The sequence below is a fragment of the Myxine glutinosa genome, chromosome 4, assembly GCF_964187855.1.
Source record: "Myxine glutinosa chromosome 4, kmMyxGlut1.1, whole genome shotgun sequence".
Lineage (NCBI taxonomy): Eukaryota > Metazoa > Chordata > Myxini > Myxiniformes > Myxinidae > Myxine > Myxine glutinosa.
This window is the reverse complement of record NC_136264.1, coordinates 32,227,620-32,248,868: the sequence shown is the minus strand read 5'-3', so window position 1 is coordinate 32,248,868 and position 21,249 is coordinate 32,227,620. Positions and strand designations below refer to the sequence as shown.

General features: G+C 43.5%; 2 protein-coding genes across 2 annotated transcripts in view; one reads left to right on the top strand and one right to left on the bottom strand.

Moving 5' to 3' along the window:
* The window catches only part of PHB2 (prohibitin 2), a 33,211-nt gene extending 28,052 nt beyond the window's left edge, over positions 1–5,159 (bottom strand). The window contains exons 1-2 of the mRNA XM_078775605.1: positions 5,030–5,159; positions 3,330–3,470 (exon numbers count right to left, since the gene is read on the bottom strand). Coding sequence (XP_078631731.1) covers positions 3,330–3,456 — 127 coding nt within the window. The 5' untranslated portion in view covers positions 3,457–3,470; positions 5,030–5,159. The remainder of the gene's footprint in view (positions 1–3,329; positions 3,471–5,029) is intronic.
* Positions 5,160–5,291: 132 nt separating this feature from the next.
* The window catches only part of PEX5L (peroxisomal biogenesis factor 5 like), a 36,019-nt gene continuing 20,061 nt past the window's right edge, over positions 5,292–21,249 (top strand). The window contains exons 1-7 of the mRNA XM_068112162.2: positions 5,292–5,603; positions 5,754–5,947; positions 9,246–9,281; positions 9,435–9,561; positions 15,985–16,119; positions 16,584–16,698; positions 17,830–17,929. Coding sequence (XP_067968263.2) covers positions 5,810–5,947; positions 9,246–9,281; positions 9,435–9,561; positions 15,985–16,119; positions 16,584–16,698; positions 17,830–17,929 — 651 coding nt within the window. The 5' untranslated portion in view covers positions 5,292–5,603; positions 5,754–5,809. The remainder of the gene's footprint in view (positions 5,604–5,753; positions 5,948–9,245; positions 9,282–9,434; positions 9,562–15,984; positions 16,120–16,583; positions 16,699–17,829; positions 17,930–21,249) is intronic.

Below are 21,249 nucleotides of genomic sequence, written 5' to 3'. Positions count from 1 at the left end.
TCTGCCCACAAGTTCTCTATCGGATTCATATCCGGGGACATGGCAGGCCACTCCATATGCTCTACACCACGGTCAGCAAGAAAGTGTTGGATCATGCGAGCACGATGAGGCCGTGTCACGAGCACCATTGTCATCTTGGAAGACAAAGTTTCCTCGAAAGGCTGCACGAACAAATGGAAGCAATGTTTCTTCCAGAATAATGGCCCTGTGCTTGAACTGGTTCAGGTTTCCATTCAGAACAACCAGGTCAGTTTTGCCCCCTTCATGAAAAACAGCCCAAACGGTCACCCCACCACCTCCAGCTTGGACTCTTGGCACTATACAATCTTCGTTGTAGGCTTCATGCACTTGTCTGCGCACTCGGACGTGGCCATATTGACGATAGACCAGAAATCTAGACTTGTCACTGAAGATCACGTGATTCCAGTGTCCTGGCTGCCATTGACGGTGCTCTCTGGCCCACTGCAATCGGCGCTGGCGGTGTTGTTTGGTCAGACGTGGCTTTCTCAGGGGACGCCTGGCATGATAGCCTGCTTGAACCAGTCGTTGGTTGACTGGCCTTCTGGATACAGGCACATTTGTCAGTTGTTGCCACTCAGCCCTAAGCCGATTAGCTGACTTGGTACGGCCATTGCGGACTAACCGGTGCAGCTGGCGATTATCCCTCCTTGTGGTTCTGCGGGGACGTTCTGACCTCGGTATTGGAGAACGGACACCCCTCTGAGCATTTCGTTTCAGGATCTTTGACACCTGACCTTTAGTGATGCCATACTGCCGAGCAATAGCACGCTGTTTCATGCCGGAATTTCGTAAAGCCACCACTAAATGACAAACAGCATTGTCGAGTTGATGGACCATCTCCAGGGGAAGCGGCAATAACTTTTGTAGACGTGCAGCAGTTGTTTTCCACTAATACAGAACGCAACAACCCTTATATACCCGATTGTGAAGCCAATCGTCAAATGTACCTGTCCGTACATTTTGTCACGCCACCTGTGATATAATCCTGTTATTGACTTCTTGCTGCGACAGACAATCAGTGACATGGTTCTTTCAACAAAGACATCACCGAAGGGTAAAAGAAACTCACCAGATTGATATACCGAGTTCAGAAAGTAAACCCAAGTCAAGGAAAAAAAAAAATTCCATATTAAATGCCAAGTCTGTAGTTAATGATCCCTTTTGTATGACACGTCAAATGACAAAATTACAAAACGTTACGGGACAAAAGGCCCTGAAGATATAATTGATGGAGCATCAAGATGTGCCAAGGTGGGTTATAATTTTAGAACTATATATTAAATTAGCCTCTGTTATTGTAACTCAAGAAACATTCCGAAGGGAATTTCCACACAAAAATGTCCCGTATCGTAACACCATTCTGTCGTTTTAGGAAAAGATGAAGTTGAATGGAAAATTTATAATGAAATAATACAATTCATGAATGGAATTTTCCAACTACCAAATTTTCCAAACAATCACAACTACCTCCTTCGATGTATAATTTATTCCCTTACGAATACAACTGAAAACACCTTGAGCTTTACCTACAACTGCCTGGTACTGACCTGTCTGCTTATCCCATCCCCCCCACCCACCCACCTCCACACCTATCAATTAGCAACCCCATATCCCTCTCCTATGCGACACTCTCCAATATTCTCCATTGCTCCACCATATCGGTTTCTGTACATTTGTTCTGTAATCTCGTTCTTTCGAGCAAACCGAAGAATGTGTTTTACCTGGTGTCTTGAGTTTTCTTATGAAGTCGGCTAATGTAGATTCAGTTGTTCCATAATCAGTTGTTCACTTTTGTCTCGAACCATCAATTTATTTCATTGTGAAAATTTCCCTTACGCCTTCAAAATAAAATAAAATACAACAACAACACAACATGCATTTTAAAGGCCATTTTCCCTACCAGAGCGGGGGTTAGCCTTGCGGTCCCCATGACAATCTTCTCCATTTTGCCCTATTTTCTGCATCTCTCCTTGTTAACCCCCTTGTCCGCATTTCATCTTCCACCATCTTTAGCCAAGTCTTTCTCGGTCTTCCCCGTCCTCTACTTCCTGCTACATTCATTTCCATCACTCTTCTCAACCAGTCACTTTCATCCTTCCTCAACACATGACCAAACCATCTCAACCTGTTCCTCTTCACAGCATCAATCACAGGCTCTATTCCCATCATCTTTCACAATTCATCATTTGTCTTCCCCTCTCTCAACGATACTCCGCACATCCGTCGAACCATTTGCATTTCCACCCTTTCCAGCCTTCCAGTCTTTGTTGCTGCTCGACGTTCATTACCCATGTCTCGCTCCCATAAATCATAACACTTCTCACACATGCAGCATACACCTTTCCCTTCAGCTTCAACGACACTCCCCTCATCAGCACGCCACTCAAAAAAAATAAAATAATGGTAAAAAATAAAAATAATAATAAAAAATAAACAGAAAAAGAATCAGATCCCCAAGTCTCGTTTTATTACAGAAATAGATGTCAGATATTAGTGCTACTCCCTGTATCTATCTATAATTCCAGTAATCTCTGTGTGTGTGTGTGTGTGTGTCTGTGTGTGTGTGTGTTTGTCTGTGACCGCTGTTTCTCGACAACCACGGGTCCGATATACTTGAAACTTGCCAGGTATATTGCTGGGGACCCGAGGATGTGCCTTTTCAAGGTTTTAAATTAATCGCAGAAGTAGTTACCGAGCTATGTCCAAAAAACGATTCAACCAATCAGAGAGCAGCGAGCTATCACGTGTGCCGAACGTGGCGAACAGACTCTGCCTCGGATGGCACATTTGAGAGCGTATTCATTTATTTCCCGTCGGCAAACTATGTTGGCGCTATGTTGGCGTTAAACTATGTTTTAAAACTAATTAAAACTAATTTGCGATTCTTTCGCTTTGCGATGCGATTTGCGATTGCGTTAAACTCGCTCGGGCGTTAAACTATGTTTTAAAACTAATTAAAACTAATTTGCGATTCTTTCGCTTTCCTGCGCCTTTGTGCACGCGATGGCGATTTCTTTACCAAACTCCGCAAGCAGTTCGCTTTGGACCAAACCATTTCATGTAAATAGAGGGGGGGGGGGGGGGGTTGTCACCGCACTCGCAAGCCGTTCGCTTTGGACCAAACCATTTCATGTAAATAGAGGGGGGGGGGGGGGGGGGATTGTCACCGTACTCGCAAGCCGTTCGCTTTGGACCAAACCATTTCATGTAAATAGAGGGGGGGGATATAATTTTAGATATAGATATAGTACGGGCATGCCCTAGTACAATATAATGAAATACAACTTGAACAAACATTGTATACTCGCCTGTATACATCGCTTCCTTGGCTCCATAAGCAAGTGCTCCAGCACCAAGCAGCAGCTTCAAGCCCGTACCCAGTCCCTTGGGTCCCGAACCAAGCCTTCCTGCCATGTCTTTTAACTGCTGAGCCATTGCAGATCTCCCGTCTATCAATGGAAACAAAACAGGAAGTTTAAATGCACATGAAACGGTCCTGAAAATGACATTGCGAGCTGCAGTCTCAGCATGGTTCCAGAGGCCCAAAAGACTTCCCTCAAAGGAGCGATGGGCCAAAGCCCAGAATGACAAAAAAGGCCTTGCTGCGATCTGAACGCAAGTATAGCCCTTGCAAACGTAACCATAAATTCACTTTCTGCAAGTTCAACCATGCACACTGTCGACCAGCAACCCCCCACTTAGTGAAACTGCTTAAATCCCAGCTTTATCTACCCCAACCCACCACCTACCAATTTTAGCTGCTTCCTACCTCTCCCCCCCCTCCCCCCCACCCCATCCCAGCTTCATCTACCCCAACCCACCCCTCCCAATCCCAGCTGCTTCCCACTTTCCCCCCATCCCCATCCCAGATTCATCTACCCAAACCCTCTGCTTCCCACCTTGCCCCAATCCCAGATTTATCTATCCCCACCCACCCCCCCCCCCCTCACCCCTCACTTTCCCAGCTGCTTCCCACCTTCATCTACCCCAACCCACCCCCTCCCAATCCCAGCTGCTTCCCACTTTCCCCCCATCCCAGCTTCATCTACCCCAACCCACCCCCTCCCAATCCCAGCTGCTTCCCACCTTCCCCCCATCCCAGCTTCATCTACCCCAACCCACCCCCTCCCAATCCCAGCTGCTTCCCACTTTCCCCCCATCCCAGCTTCATCTACCCCAACACACCCCCTCCCAATCCCAGCTGCTTCCCACCTTCCCCCCATCCCAGCTTCATCTACCCCAACCCACCACTTCCCAATCCCAGCTTCCCCCCTCCCCCATCTCTTTGTACTATTACTATTAGTATTCATTTTGTCCTGTGACGTCCTGATCCATTTTACGTTCTAGTTTCTACACGAACCTTGACTTTGTATTAAAACTTATAAATACAAATAAATATCCAAGAAACAGCCAGAAACCATCCCCCACATCTTATATTTATAAACTCTCATTTTAGTTTCCGCAAAGTAATAATATGCATGGGGGAAAAAAAAAACAACCAAAAAAAAAATCCAAGTTTTCAACAATCTCAGAGCAAGGACGTAAAAACAATTATACAAAGCAAAATCGAATCCCTATAATCCAATAATCTACATAAATACGTACAAAACTGGTTCCTCCAACACCAAGGGCGAATACAGATTTCAAATAAACCTCAATATGTATCGTATGGTCGGTCGGTGCAATCCACGAGGGCCACAATATACCATTTAGTATTTGTACTCATTTTCCGGAGTTTAGCCACACGGTATGTTCAGCGAAGTACCAGAGCGCGGGACTCACGACCTACAAGCACATGGTGAAGGCAAAGGCCTACTTACTAGCCGAGAACAGAAGAGAGAATAGGCCTATCCAATTGATTAGAAATACTACTGATAGTAATAGACATATTACTATCAGTATCCATTCGCGCCAATAATATATTACATGTATAAATTTTCCACACCACGACCAACGTATAAAGTCGTGAAATACTTGATTAAATTATTACATTCCCTTTTCTCCTCACCTGTGGCCTCTATTCCAGCCAACCCCTTTCAGAAGTGCGCATGCGCATCGCGCAACGATTAGGGAAATTTATTGTTTAAGGCGACTTCATAAGCTATCGAAATAATTTTAACTATTTATTTTTGTAATCGTCACGGTTTACTAAAAATAATTCCTCTAAAAGCTCTCTGAATTATAAGGAACTAATTTTGAGGGAATCGTCAAATCTCGCGATATTTCTCGTCATTTAGATTCGTCAACTCTCGCGATATTTCTCGTCATTTAGATTCGTCAACTCTCGCGATATTTCCCATCACTCGTCTGGTTCCACAATCTTTGGAATAATTTTCCTCATCTCACCTCATCATATTATCGTTGGGAGTTAATTTTTTTTTCTTCTACAACACATCGTTAATTTAATCATTAATTGTCGTACGACTCACTTAAATTTTTTCTATCCAAATTGTTCATTCGGTTGACCCTACTCTCTACCATCCAGTCCACAGAAAAATTAACAATTGGTAGTTTTAATTTATATGTAAACCTGGTGGATAAGATTTACCACAGCTACTGATCAGAATCATCCTCAAGGTGTGGTAAGTGTATGAGAGAGAAAAAAAAGAAGAAGAGATAACCCGATTGGAATGATAAATTAATGATCGTTTTGTAATTGTTCAGTGTACATTTTATATTTGGGAAAGATCACAAAAAGAAGAGGTTGTTCAGTCTGAGGTTCTTATTTCCAGATCGGTGATCATCTCTGCTGGTGGTTTTTGCCTCGCTCGTGTCAGCGGCTGCAGCCATGGCAATGCGAGACCTTGTGGAGGCGGAATGTGGAGGGCAGAACCCCCTCATGAAGCTGACATCTCATTTTACTCAGGACAAGGCTTTGCAGCAGGAGGGACTGCAACCTGTGTGGGACAGTCCCAGAGAATCACTGGTAAGGAGATGTGGTGGTGGGAATTGTTTACATAGGATCCTTTGCACGATGTTATTTGTGTGGTGGAGAGCATACACGTCCATCTGCAAGCTATGTGCCCACTTGCAGTACACCTGTAAGTTATATGTACACCTGTAAATAATGTTTATAGTGTCTTGTTACCATCTGAGAGCAAAAGTGCATCCTTGAACTTCATCTTGCTGAGGTCATCATATACAATAATGACACAGTATCATCTGGTTTGCTTCAAGTACCTTCTTATACATATGTACGTACAGTTACGTCCACGAGCCTGGTGTTGGCTTAGCGGTTAGGGTGCTGGCTTGGGATCCGAGGATCCTGAGTTTGAATCCCGGTCGATCGCTGAATTAACACCAGGGGGGTTGACTCAGCCTGTCATCCTTCCGAGGTCGGCAAATTGAGTACCAGTTCACTGGTAGTTCCCTGTGTGTCACAAGAGGCGACTAACAGGATTGGCGGAAGGAAGGGCATCCGGCCATAAAACATTGCTTCAAAAAGGGACCATGGTGCCCAAAAAAGGCCAACCCCAGCTCTGCGGGGAAAAATGGCCTCTAAAGGCGGGTCAGACAATCACAAACAAAACACCAAAAAGAAACCAGAGCGACAAAGAACAAAGTTACTTTGTCAGATTTGCCCAAACAGCTCTATCAGCTGTGGCGGATTTCAGTTTTTCGTTTTTTTTTTGTTTTTTTTTTGTATACAGAGTCGAGGCTCGTGAAAGAGCTAAAATCGTATACATGATCGAGGCTCATGTAAGAGCTAACATCAATCACAAAAAAAAAACTGACACACAAAGCATACAATAAAGGGAGCAGGAGACAATATGGGGAGAGAGAGGGAAGCACACAAGTACAACAGCAGAGAACAGGGACATCGAAGATCTGTGGGAGGGAGAGGGCTTGGGGGAAGTAGGCGTGGGAGGGGGGTTGGTTGGGGGAAGAGGTATAACCGTATAAAACACATGGACACTGCTAGGACTTCCAGGAAAAAAGTTGGTATTTCAAAAAAGTGGATCTGGGGGTGAATCAACGGGGGTAGAAGAGATCAAGGTTTTGGATGGGGGAAGATAAGAGATGGTGGTGAACAGCTGTTTTAAAGACATGGAGGGAGGAGTGAGATTGAAGAGGGTGAGGGAGTTTGTTCCAGAGGTGAGAGAAAAGAGGAATGAAGAAGTGGAGGTGAGCAGAGAGTCTTGATTTTGGCAATTTCACCAGAAGAGGGTTGCTGGCAGATCTTGTGTGACCTGTAGGAATATTTTGGGGACAGAGCACAGATAGAGCAGGGGGAGCAAAGCCGGAGAGGAGTCTGTAGAAGACAGAAAGACCACCAACCTGCCCTTGGTGAGTGAATGAAAGGCCCTCGGATTTAGCTTCATCGTGGGAGAAACGATTCTGAAAGCTTTGGTTTCAACAGCGTGAAGCCAAGCTCGGTGTGAGGCAGGAGCACCCACCCAGAGGGGAGAGCAGTATTCCATTGAGTTGAGAAATGAAAGCCTTGTATGTGTTGAGGAGCTCAGGTGTGCCAAGGAAAGACCGCACGACAGAGGATGCCCAGTCGGCGACTGGCTTTGGAGGCCAGCTTGGAAATGTGGTTTTCCCAGGAAAGATCATGGCAGATAGTAAGACCCAAAAGCTTGAGTGACAGAACTTCTTCAAGAGGATTGTTCCTCGTCCGTATGCCATATGCAGCATATGCAGTTCGTCCGTATGCAGCCCAATGTTGCTGCAGACAATATTAATCAACGTCAGGTTCGGCCGACCAACTCTCCTTTCTGATGGCTTCCAAATTAGGACGCTATTTGCTGCTTCTTCTTCATGCCGGAGGACATGACCCACCAATCTCAAATGCCTCTTCCTCAGAACATCAGAAATTTTTGGCAAATTGCCATATAGTTCAATGTTTGTGACCTGGTCTTGCCAACGGATGTTGAGCGTTTTCATTTATATGTAAAGGCCATCAAGTGCGGATAACTCCACGATCTGACAGGTTGCTAATTAACGGATGCGAACTGAAACGTATGGACAATACTCGACCAATGAAGGAAATTGCATGCACAGACAAATTGAAAGAACAAGTATACGGTGTTTATTTACAAGAGCGGGGTGGTGAGGATACGCATGTGTACATTTAAAGCCATTGTTTATTTGATGTCCAGCAGACAGGAACATAAGACATGCGATGGGGAGTACTCGTGTGGGTGTGGAAATGTACAGGAGACCCGTGTAGTTATCCAATTTAATACAATCTTACTAACATAACATTGGCACCAAATCAAAATCACATCTGGTGACATCTCAGTCATCGTGATGCACAGTAACGCACCACTTCTGATCTACATCTCATTATACCACTGCAACTTTAACTGCTGTAGATATCGCTGGTTTTCTCCCATCTCGCCTTAACTCGCCGATGGAAAACGAGGACAGATGCACTGGCATCATAATTCATAGCTTTACTATTTTTAATCAACATGGTAATTACCCTGCGCTCGCGAAGCGAAAAGCAGGGTTATGCATTCAGTTGTGTACGGGTGGCGTGCGTGTCTGCATTTCAATAATTCATTTTCTCAGCAACGGTTGGTCCGATTGACACAACATTTTACCATAGGAGCACATCCGCCTGTATAATTTTTTATTCATAATTATGGCGACATGTCATGTGGTACGGACGCCATCTTGGAAAAACGTTACACCACTATATCTCCTAAACCGTTCAATGGAGAAAATTGAAACGAGGCTCATTGTCAAGTACTCCCCATGGAGAATAAGAAATGTTAATGCTGATGTCATCGGTGCCTTCATTATGATGTCATAATTCAACAGGGACAAAGCTTAGTCTGACCAGTTTGAAATTTCTTGAGCGTGATCTATGCAACAATTATATTAGATAATATAAATTTATGATGTCGTTGCTCACGTGGTCTGGCAGCCATATTGGATCAAAGAAAAAAAAAACATTCAAAAGCAGAAGAGTTGGCTCGTACCAAGTTGACTGCACAGGCTAAGTATTCTATGAATAACATCTTGCCAGATAGGCATTTATCAATAATATTTGCCCTTTTGCAAAGAATAAGCAATTGCTATTTTTGCTTTTGGCTTGTAATGTCGAAAGCAAACGTCGTGTAGAGATAAACAATGATCATTGTTCAAGTTATTCTATAAATATAATTGTACCACTTGTGGTGATTGTTATTGCTGAAGAATGCTTGGGTTTTGTCTAATGTGTTTCTCTGCTATTTAACCAAATCGCCCTACCTTTACCTGCTCCCCACGACCAGGTTTCCAAGCCGTTGGATCAGAGTAGCGAAGTGGAGGTAAAGATGGGAAACTGTGTTTTTATTTATAGTTCAGATTATAATCATCAATTTGGTAATTGGATAAAATATTTGTTTCGATTGAACTGTCCATGTCCTTTCTATTTTGTTTTTTTCCAATTTATTTCCCCCCTTTCTATGTCATCCCACAAGCTGGTGAATGAGTTTCTGCAGCGCCATAATGGTCTGCAAACGGCTCCACCTCACTCCTTCCGAATGGATGCCCTTCTTGCTGAGATGCAGGAAATTGATGGAGCTGGGCCGTTGCATGGATCACAAGGCAAGTTTTAGTACGTGCATGTCCCCTCCCCTCCCCCCCAGGAATGATCGTTTGACCAGACTCGGACAGTTACAGGAGAATTTATTATTAATGAGAGGACCTTTACATGTACATGGAAGGAAAGCTGCAAGGGGTCTAGGCCAGTAACCCTCCGTTCAACACAGCTCTTCCTTAATTTCCAGACGACCGGCCATGGTTTATATAGTATGCTCAAGGATTATTTCAACGGAGCCAGATAAGGCACCTGCCTTTCAGCTCAGAAGAAAACTATGTCTCACCCACACATTTTCAGACAGGGTAAGCCGTAAGGTGAGAATGAAATAACAAGATAAGAAACAAGGGGAAATGAAATTACAGGAGATGTTTGCCACGGTCAGGCAAACAACAATTATAACAGGTGCTTTTTGTTTTCTCACTCTCCCTGGAAGGGCCAACAGTTTCCATAGTAATGGATCAATGCTGCCCGGTTTCATAACTTTTCTCAGGATATATGAAATCCTCGACAGGCCCAGGGCCTTGTGCTGGGCAGAGCCACATGGCTGGCTGCAGTCAATAAGGCCCAACAGCAATGGTGATTGGAGCATGCTCCGCTGAACTCGGATTCTAAAAAGAGAAGTGAATGGACGCACACCCATCCTCATAAACTTAGGACTAAGCCAGTGTGGACACCAAGTAGCTGGAATGTGCCAAAAATGAAAATAGACTTGAACAGCAACACAGGAGTTTGAAAGCAAAACCTCATCTATCTATAATTCCAGTAATCTCTGTACGTTTGTACGTTTGTCTGTGACCGCTGTTTCTCGACAACCACGGGTCCGATATACTTTTAACTTGCCAGGTATATTGCTGGGGACCCGAGGATGTGCCTTTTCAAGGTTTGAAATTAATCGGACAAGTACTTACCGAGCTATGTCCAAAAAACGCTTCAACCAATCAGAGAGCAGCGAGCTATCACGTGTGCCGAACGTGGCGATCAGACTCTACCTCGGACGGCACATTTGACAGCGTATTCATTTATTTCACGTTGGAAAACTATGTTGCCGTTAAACTATGTTTTAAAACGAATTCAAACTGCGATTAAATTTAAACGATTCATCGTAACTGCGACGATTTGCGAACTTCCGGCAGCCAATCACAGAACGCTTTGTTGCGTAGGCGTGGCCGATGTGAGACGAGCGGAGCTGAGCGCGTTACGAGCTGACCGCCATTACGGTACGTAATTCGATTTCTTATGCGCATTATTTCTCCCAATTCAGTCAGAGCGAAGGGCGGAAGCGAAGAGCGTTGTTTTTTTTGTTTACGGGCGTACGGGCGGGGTAGAGCGTACGGGTAGCGTTTTTTTTTTTTTTGGCAAGGAACGGGCACCCACGTACGGGCAATGCCCTAGTACATTACAAATACAACAGTACAGGTAGGAAAGGGCCAGGAAATCTGCCAAAAAGAACACACAGGGCGAATTGATAAGCCATATCTGTAAAACACTGCTAATCCTAAAGGCGCAACTCTTAGTGGGGTAGCAGCATATATTCGTTTTAAAAAGTCCCTTCGCCATTTAATGATTAAAGCAAACCACCTCATCTAATCATCTTTATTAGTCCGCAAACAACTAAAAAATACTTGATGGACATCTCAAAAACGTGTAGAACACCATTTTATGACGTCATCAAAATGGCCACCACAGACGGGATGCTTTAAATCAGATTTCCTGTCATAATTTTGAAACTACTTGTCCAAATTTAATGAAGTTGGCACCAAAATGTTCAGGATGATGCTACAGAACTGCTGATACTATTTGCAGACAATATTCTACCAAAAAAATTATAAAATACACAAAACAAATGTGGAAAAATGTTTCTATACATATTTTAATTTGTGGGGCGTTTTTTTCTTTACAGGTTTTTTTTACAGGTTTTACAGGTTTTTACAACCTTTACAGGTTGACCATCTTCCTGTACCTGGCAAAAAGTGGCAAGATATGAAACAAATTATAAACTCTGCATAACATGTCAAATGCATACAGCAGGAGAAAACCTGGTTGAAAGACCAAGTGCATATGAAACAATTCTAGAGAGTATAAAAGATCGTGCATCATGCTTCAGGCCATTTTGGTCCATGTCAAAAAAAACCAAAAACAAGTAAAGATACATTCAAAGTACACCGCCCCGATGCCAAATAATTAAATATCCTACAGCGCGGCATTGCCGGGGCGCCTCTGGCGCCCGGCAATACCGCAATGCAGCTCATAGAGAGTGCATTGGGAGGGATAGGTGTCCAATAATTGATTGATTAATTGCATAATTAAAATCAATAAAAGATTATCATAAAATATTTTCTTAATCAATTGGCTAATAGCATAACTAAACCACTAGTGCTTCATCCGAAGATGTATCTTTTAGAAATTTAATTAAATAAGTCATTAATAAAAAATTAAATAATTAATCGATTAATCAATAAATAATTAATCGATTAAATGATTAATCAATAAATCAAAAATATCCTTGATAGCCACATCACTTGGTCACTGTCATGTCCAATTATTAGCTTCCCAGCTCAAAAGGTGCCTGAGATATTGGCCAAATGAGAAAGAAAGTAAATAAATGATTAATAATGAAAATAAATAAATAATAATCATAAAAAAATGAAATAATTAATCAATTCGCTAATATAACACATAAACCACCACCATTTCATCAGAATCTGTAACTAAAAAAAAAACTATTTTTAGTCATTAATCGAATAATTAAATAATTAATCGATTAATTGATTAATTAATAAATCAAAAATAGACTTTGCAGCCAAATCACCTGGTCATTGTGGTACGTGCTCCTCCCCAACCCCCGGTCACGGTGTACCTCCGAGCCCCGAGAGGAGTCACGGCAGAAAAATGTGTTATTCTGTATGTCAAAGATCAATGGTGAAGCCACACCAATTGTTACCAACAAACAAATATTGTATTAAGATCACACAAGAATAACAGTACAACAACAATAGTAATCAATTGTACAACCAATATATATTTCCTATGATGGTACCATCAAGTCCGTACAATATAACTCACTGTGCTCCAAGTGAGCGAAAAGAAGAACATTCCCCAATGTCTCTATTCCAGCATCAAGCCCAAGTCGATCCGCTCCAGCGATCGTCAGAACGATGTCCAATCGACACCAGAATCCCGTTCGGATGACAGTCACAGTCACGCGGCCCAAAGCTGCGCAAAGGTGCCCTCAAGGCGAAGGGGAACTCCATAGGCGCCCTCCAGGCGATTGGGAAATCACACCCTCGGGTATGGACGTTTCATGGCTCCAAACCGGCGAACCGCAGATTTTCCTTCAAAATCCACGTTACACACACACACACACACACACCAGATAAACGTCTGCATGCGGTGAAAATGGTTGAAGCAAAGCGAAAAACCTTGCGCGATCCGCAAAGTGCGCGAGTCAAAATGGCCGACGGCCCGTTCTCGAGGCGTAACGGCACGACGATGATTCTCCTCGGAATCAACCGCCAAAACCTGACACGCAGGTTGATAGGTCACAGCGATAACAACTCTGTCGCAAGAATCCCTTTCCCGGGAAACCCGAAGTTCGCTAGTGACCTCCGTTCGTCAACGTTTGCTCCAGACCTCGAAGCAGCTAGGCTTCTTCCCCGACTCACTCGCTCCGCCTTCTTCTCCTCTTCTCCCTCTTCGTCGTCGTCCGATTCCGGTTTCATTTAAAACATTGACTTTTTTACCTTTTGAAAATAGTAACCTCTATCTCCCTTAAACGACAACAATAATAGTACATGGAATCAAAAATGTTTACAGTGGATGAAAACCACAACAACGGAAGTGACGAATCTGTAACAATTGGCATGTCCAAAAATCAGCTTCCTGACTCAAAAAAATAAAAAAGTTCACTGGTAATTTGAGTTTGAGTACCAGTTCACTGGTAATTCCCTGTTTGTCGTAAAAGGCGACAAAAAGGGTTGGTGGCAGGAAGGGCATCTGGCCGTAAAACATTGCTTCAAAAAGGGGACCGAAAAACAACAACAACCACGGTCCCCGAAAAAGGCCAACCCCCGCTTTGCGGGGAAAAATGGCCTCTAAAGGTGTTTTTGTTTTTGTTTTTTTACTCAAAAGGTGCCTGAGATAATGGCCAGAAGAGAAAGTAAATTTAATTAATTAAACAAGTACTTAATTAATCGCTAATAATTAAATAACTCATCAATTAATTGATTAATCAAAAAACAAAAAATACTGTTTTTGACAAAGTACTTGCTCACTATTGTTAGTACAGCGGATAACAACAACAATTGTGCATTTTATGAGAAAAGCATGAAATTTCTAACATAGTGCATACCACAAGGTTTATTTTCAGATGTGGAGGGAAGTCAGATTTGACCTCTGAGGACCGTGAGAGGTCAAATCCAAAATGGCCGCAAGTCCACCGAGTCTAATGTTCAAACGCGCTGAATTCTGGAACCAAATAGTGTAGAAAAACATTATAGGTGTCATTTCCAACTAAATTGGGGATGCTCCTGAGGAGCTGTGGGTTGCCCTTGGTGTCGGGTCAAACTTTCGGTACATAGCTGTTCACGAAATGGTTGCCACATTGAATCCAACACAGTGTCTGACTCTCCCAATCTTTCACGCTTTCACCGGGTGTGATACTGTATCTGCATTCGCTGGCAGAGGAAAGAAGACTGCCTGGGAAACTTGGAAGTCTTTCCCAGAGGTGAATGATGCTTTCAATGAACTCCTAGGCATGCCATGTGAGGTCAGTGAAGGCTCAATGTTACTGCTGGAGCGATTTGTGGTGCTGATGTACGACCGAACCAGTGAGAGCACGGAAGTGAATGATGCCAGGAAACAGCTCTTCACACAGAAGTGTAGAACTCTAGAGAACATTCCTCCAACCTAGGCAGCACTCAAGCAGCACATCAAGCACACTTGCTACCAGGCCAACTGTTGGAACCAGGCATTGGTCATGGATCCAGAGATGCCAGACCCATCTGACTGGGGCTGGACAAAGGAGACAACTGGGTGGCAGCCTCTTTGGAGCACTCTCCCTGAAGCATCAAAATCGTGCCAAAATCTATCCACTGTGGCTGCAAGAAAGGGTGCACTGGACGCTGCAAGTGCCAAAGCTGCACTCAAGTGCACTGCACTGTGCTTCTGTTCTGGAGACTGTTAGATTTTGATCATTACCAATTTTCATCATTGCACTTGATTTAATGTAAGCTTTTGTGGACATACTTGGTTAACTACAGTTATTTTTTCAGAGGTTATTGCATCATTCCTTGCAGTGTAAACACTTTTTTTCATCATTTCTGGTCTTTGGGTGTTCTGTACCTCCCTGTACCTGAAAAAAATGAAGTTTTAAAAGTTCAAATGAACTTTTTCCAATAGCAGTTCCAACTGCAGTATCATAAAAATAGATATTTAACGTAATTTGACCTTGACCTAAATGCATTTCCTTCAATTCTGGCGATCTCGAAAGTATCACCAAATGAATGGCCATCCCCACTTTGGTTGGAAATGATACCTTAAATGTTTTTCTACGCTTTGTTTCCAAAATTAAGCGCGTTTGAACATTACCCCTGGGGAACTGGTGGCCATCTTGTATTTGACCTCTCACGGTCCTCATAGGTCAAATCTGACTTCCCTCCACATCTGAAAATAAACCTTATGGTATATACTAACTATGCTAGAAATTTCATGCTTTTGTCAAAAAATGCACAATTTGTTAAAATATGAGAGCTTATCCGCTGTACTATGTGCCGAAATTTCAGCTTCCTATCTCAAAGGATGGCTGAGATATCGCCCGGACAACCAAGAAAACAAACAAACAAGAAAGCAAGAAAGCAAGAAAGCAACCAGAGTGAAAACTGAGTACTCCCTTTCAGCATGCGTCACTGCCGAGCCCCCTCCGGTGCCCGGCAATGACGTTTTGCAATGCCTGGAGATGGCATAGGAAAGGAGCGGTGTACAACAAGGGAAGCGAGCAAGCAAGTTTAAAACAGAATGGGACACACTGGAAATGAGCAAGAAAGGATCACAAGAGGGTAGCTGAATTGGAATTGAAATCGAGCAACAGTACATGTCTTAAGATCGAAGACCCCAAATGAATGGCTTTACGTAAATGTCCGGACTGAGTCAAACAGACACGTGCCAATTCTGAAAAGTCAAACAAAAAAAAAGCACCGGCCACCCTTAAAGGTTAATTATCCAGGTCCCTGGAAGTCTTGGAGGCTTGGAGGTATGTATACAAAGAAAAACAAACAAAAAAACTGTTCAGCCTGGCCAAGTGCTGTTCTAGTTTGTAAAGGGATTCTTAAACATCATTGAATGAATCAAAATGCCCGCATTTAGTATTTAACAAATCATTCCATCTCTCACGAATGGGCCTAATCTTGTGTTGCTTGGTCTGTCTCTTCCAGCCCCTGACACGTCTGACATGCTGTTGTCACAGACGTGGGCACAAGAATTCATCAATGATGAGCCGGGAGTTGAGGTCACCACGAGTAGTCAACAGAGCGATCTGTGGACCCAAGAAATGCTTCAAAACCCGACAGGTATCCTGCTGAACAAGCAGTAACTTTTTTTTTAAACAGGATCTAAAGCTCGTAGTGGAGCTGCCTCACACACATCTCACACATGAACATACAGACAAATATGCGAGACACAATATAGGACTGTTCGATGAGGCAAATACAGCCACTGAGCTTGGGGAAAGTACTGGGTACTTCAAGGGTGAGGGAAATACAGGTACTGGGTTCCAGCGACGTCACAATAATGGCGCCGCCTTTCTCACCGGAATGTCCTAGTGATAACATGGGCATGATCGGCCATTTTGCCCATCAAGCCCAAGGTTGCTTTCTGCGTCCAAGGTTGCGCTATGCTCACATTGTCTACCTTGCATTTTGAAAATATATTTTTCCTTATTTGTTATTGGAAATAAAGCCAGCAGTAGATGTTGAAGTATGATGTATAAAAGTTTGCCCAAGATGACAGCATGCTGTGCTATATTTCCTTTTAGCTCTTGAAGAGCGAGAGCTGGTATTGGCCAATCCGGTCAAGTGGGCCGAGGAATATTTGGAACAAGCAGAATGTAAATCATGGCCAACTGAGCTTGAGAATGCTGAATACAAATGGTGAGTGCATCTATTTTTTATTTTATTTTTTTTCTGTCTGAACTGTTCTTGTCCTTTACTTGGCAGTAGTGGTAAAGGAAATGGTAATTATCATTATCTTTGCCCAATAGCTAATTCAAGTTCACTATTGATATCTGCATATTTTGTCTCATAAATATCTGAATTTAAATTTGCTAATCCCTTGAAGTGTGACCATCAAAGGGCAGTAGGTTACTGTTTTAGTAATTTAATTGGCTGGTAATGACTCGCTGCTCAGAGCTGTGACTTTGAAAGGTTTTCTAGCAGAATTTTTTTTTTTTTTTTTTACTTTACTCCAAGAGTCCAAGTAGTACTGCTGGGCTGGCTGGATAGCTTCGAGTTGTACGCACTCACCTCTGAGCTGTGCAGTCTGGGGCTCGAAACTTGACTCAGCTATAAACAGTCATCCTGGTATTTCTTGGACAGGACGAGGCATCATCTCCACCCTGGACAAATTACAAATTCCTACTTTGACGGGGAAAGCAAAGACAAATCACCGAGGATAACCCTTGCCAAAGGACTGCTCCAGCAGTACTGATGCCCTATAACCAGTATGGTATATTGATGATGAGTTGTTTCATATGCCTGTGGCTGATGGTGGCATCATTTTTCTGGAAGCACGTGCCCCTGTTACCAGTAAGCTGGTGCTCATTTTGCCGACCTCGGAAGGCTGAGTCAACCCACCTGATTTATTTCAACGGCATGACGGGAGCTCAAACTCGAGACCCTAAAATCTTAAGCCAGGCACCTTAACTGTGAAGTTCCTTTTCTGGAACCACCAGGCACAGACATCAAACAAAATGAAACATGAAAGTCATTTCAAAATTCCAGCACTGTTTATTTGAGTCTTGGAGTCGCCTTTCCCCTTCTATCTGAAGACCCTTTAAGCCCACAGCAGAAGCCATTCAACATAATCTCTTTTATCTGTACACATATTTCTGAGCGGTTGGCTACACTCACCACAACAAGCGACTTTAAATTATGATGGAAGATGAAATGTGCAGCTGCTAATGGCAAAATTGTATTCAGCAATAAGCAAAGACGACTTCCCCCGACAGATACGCGGGAGCTTTGAACCTAACGTTTTGGCTTGTTGTGGCTTCACCATCGCAGGGCCGAGGAATACAGGCCGGAGGTTGGAGGTGATGAGCTCATGAGAACGGCTAAGGAGTTTGTTGGAACATTTGATGATCCGAAGTTCAATAACTCAGAGGTAGGGTATTCTTTGCTTCATGGGATTATGTTGAAGCTATTTTTTGGTACCTATACAACATGCATTTTAAGGCCATTTTCCCTGCAAAAGCGGGGGTTAGCCTTGCGGTCCCCATGACAATCTTCTCCATTTTGCCCTATTTTCTGCATCTCCCCTTGTTTAACCCTCTTGCCCGCATTTCTTCTTCCACCATCTTTAGCCAAGTCTTTCTCGGTCTTCCCCGTCCTCTACTTCCTTCTACATTCATTTCCATCACTCTTCTCAACCAGTCACTTTCATCCTTCCTCAATACATGACCAAACCATCTCAAACTGTTTCTCTTCACAGCATCCATCACAGGCTCTATTCCCATCATCTTTCGCAATTCATCATTTGTCTTCCTCTCTCTCAACGATACTCCGCACATCCACCGAACCATTCGCATTTCCACCCTTTCCAGCCTAAGTTGCTGCTCGACTTTCATTACACATGTCTCGCTCCCATAAATCATAACACTTCTCACACATGCAGCATACACCTTTCCCTTCAGCTTCAACGACACTCCCCTCCTCGTCAGCACACCACTCAGTTCCCGAAACTTCTTCCATGCACATCTCACTCTAGCAACCGTTGCTGAGTCTGATCCACCTTCTCCATTCAGCATGTCTCCTAGGTAACAAAATGTTTTCACACCTTCCAGCTTCACGCTGTCTCCAAGATCCAACTCAACATTTCCTCCATTTGTGGCTCCCTCTGTGCACACCTTACACTTGAATGTAGCTGCCACACTGGTTTTTTGGTACCTATGCCTGATTGCCTGTGTAATACCAAGTCTAGGCTCATGGACGAGTGAGAAAAGGTAGAAGGTAATGTACTGACAGTGGGTTTAGTGGGATAGCACGAGGATGTAACAAAGGGGACAAAGATATTAGGGAGAAAGTAAACAATAACCTGAAAATGTACAGTTTTATTTACTTTGTCAAGGTCGTTAATCTATACAGTCAACCCCACATTTGCGGGGGATAGGTTCCCGGAATATTCCGTGAATGTCGAATCCGTGAATATAGGGGCACCTGCTGCCAGACCACGTGATTGATGACATCATAAATTTATATTTTCTCTTGTTATTGTTGCATAGATCATGCTCAATTAATTGCAAACTGATCAAATTAAGCGTTTTCCCTGTCGCATTATGACATCATAATTAAGGCACCAACGACGTCATCGTTAACATTTATTCACCATGCAGGCATTCTTTACAATGAGCCATGTTTGAATTTTTCCCATTGAGCGGTTTTGGAGATATTGATCTCGAAATCAATATTTGGATTGGCTGAAATCTTGATTGGCTGAAAAATCAATATTTGGATTGGAGATATTTTTAAAAGGCTGAAATCCATATTGGATCAAAGAAATAAACCCTTCAAAAACAGAAGAGTTGGCTCGCACCAAGTTGACTGCACAGGGTAAGTATTCTATAAATACCATCTCGTCTTTTTAGTCATCTCATCTGTGAGGATGCATGGAACGAACTTTGCACTGACGCGTCTCGTGTTCAAATAATATGTCAATATGGCCTGAACGGAACAAAATGAAAGACTGGTCTCTTCAGCGATTTCTCAAATGGTTAGAAACCTCTGAAACCACTTGAAAACAGTCTTTCTTGTCACAGCCTCATCTGCGTAGACTGCTACAAGCATGTGTTTCTGTAGCCGTCTTGCCAAGTTTAAAACAAAATTTCCAGATGCCACAAACACATGCTCACACAAAGCAATGTCATGGCGCATTGGCGTGTAATACTAATGGTGTTTATTGCATGCTGTCAAATGAGAGGGTTAACAAAATACGCTCTGCCCACTGACCTCAACACAACAACAAACAACAGGCATTTTAAGGCCATTTTCCCTGCTAGAGCGGGGGTTAGCCTTGCGGGCCCCATGACGATCTTCTCCATTTTGCGCTATTTTCTGCATCTCCCCTTGTCAACCCCCTTGCCCGCGTTTCTTCTTCCACCACCTTTAGCCAATTCTTTCTTGATCTTCCCCATCCTCTAATTCCTTCTACATTCATTTCCATCACTCTTCTCAACCAGTCACTTTCATTCTTCCTCAACACATGACCAAACCATCTCAACCAGTTTCTCTTTACAGCATCAATCACAGGCTCTATTCCCATCATCTTTCACAATTCATCATTTGTCTTCCTCTCTCTCAACGATACTCCGCACATCCACCGAACCATTCGCACTTCCACCCTTTCCAGCCTTCGTTGCTGCTCTACATTCATGACCCATGTCTCGCTCCCATAAATCATAACACTTCTCACACATGCAGCATACACCTTTCCCTTCAGCTTCAACGACACTCCCCTCCTCTTCAGCACGCTACTCAGTTCCCGAAACTTCTTCCATGCACATCTCACTCGAGCAACCGTTGCCGAGTCTGATCCACCTTCTCCATTCAGCATGTCTCCTAGGTAGCAAAATGTTTTCACACCTTCCAGCTTCACGCCATCTCCAAGATCCAACTCAACATTTCCTCCATCTGCAGCTCCCTCTGTGCACACCTTACACTTGAATGTAGCTGCCACACTGGTTAATGACCCTCTCAGACCACTACATTTTTTATGAACCCACTCAGCGCACATTGTACATTGAATGGAGTTCACTCCAACACCCTTCCTGCACACAGCACATGGCCACTTCCCAGTTCTTTCCACCTCACCACATGCTTTACCACTTTACAATACTTACAATACAATACTTTACCACTTTACTTTACTTTACATTTGCATACCCCCATTGTTCCCTTTGTGTGCTCCTCCCCCTCCCACCTTGAACATTATAGCCCTTGAGCCCCCTCCCCCTCCCCTTCCCCCCCTCCTACCCACACCAATCTGTCTGTGACCGTTTTTTCCTTCATTGATCCAGCGCTATTCACACTTAGTTTAGCTAGGAAGATTATCATTCCCTGAGTAATTGGCTCATTCAGCCCGGCTTGCATCAGCAGTAAAGCTCGGCCGTCCTCATTAAATATCTAATTAAGATAAGATTGGTGCATAGACGAGGGCACGTGTCCTCACCAGAAGGTCACATGGTATTAGACGGCAGACACTGAAGCACGTGGTTAAATGATTGGCTCTCGCGGTTTATTAGCAACTTGCTGCGGCATGAAGTTATTCGTGCGCGGTAGCCTCAGGCCCGGAAGATTTGAGGGAACCAAGGCTACACCCCCTCTTAGCAGACCCGAAACCTGCAGCTGCAACAATATTTACAAAGAAAGGCGCTTCCAACCAGAAAGAAAAATGAGATCTACTCTGCAAATTTTAGCAAATAAGCAAGA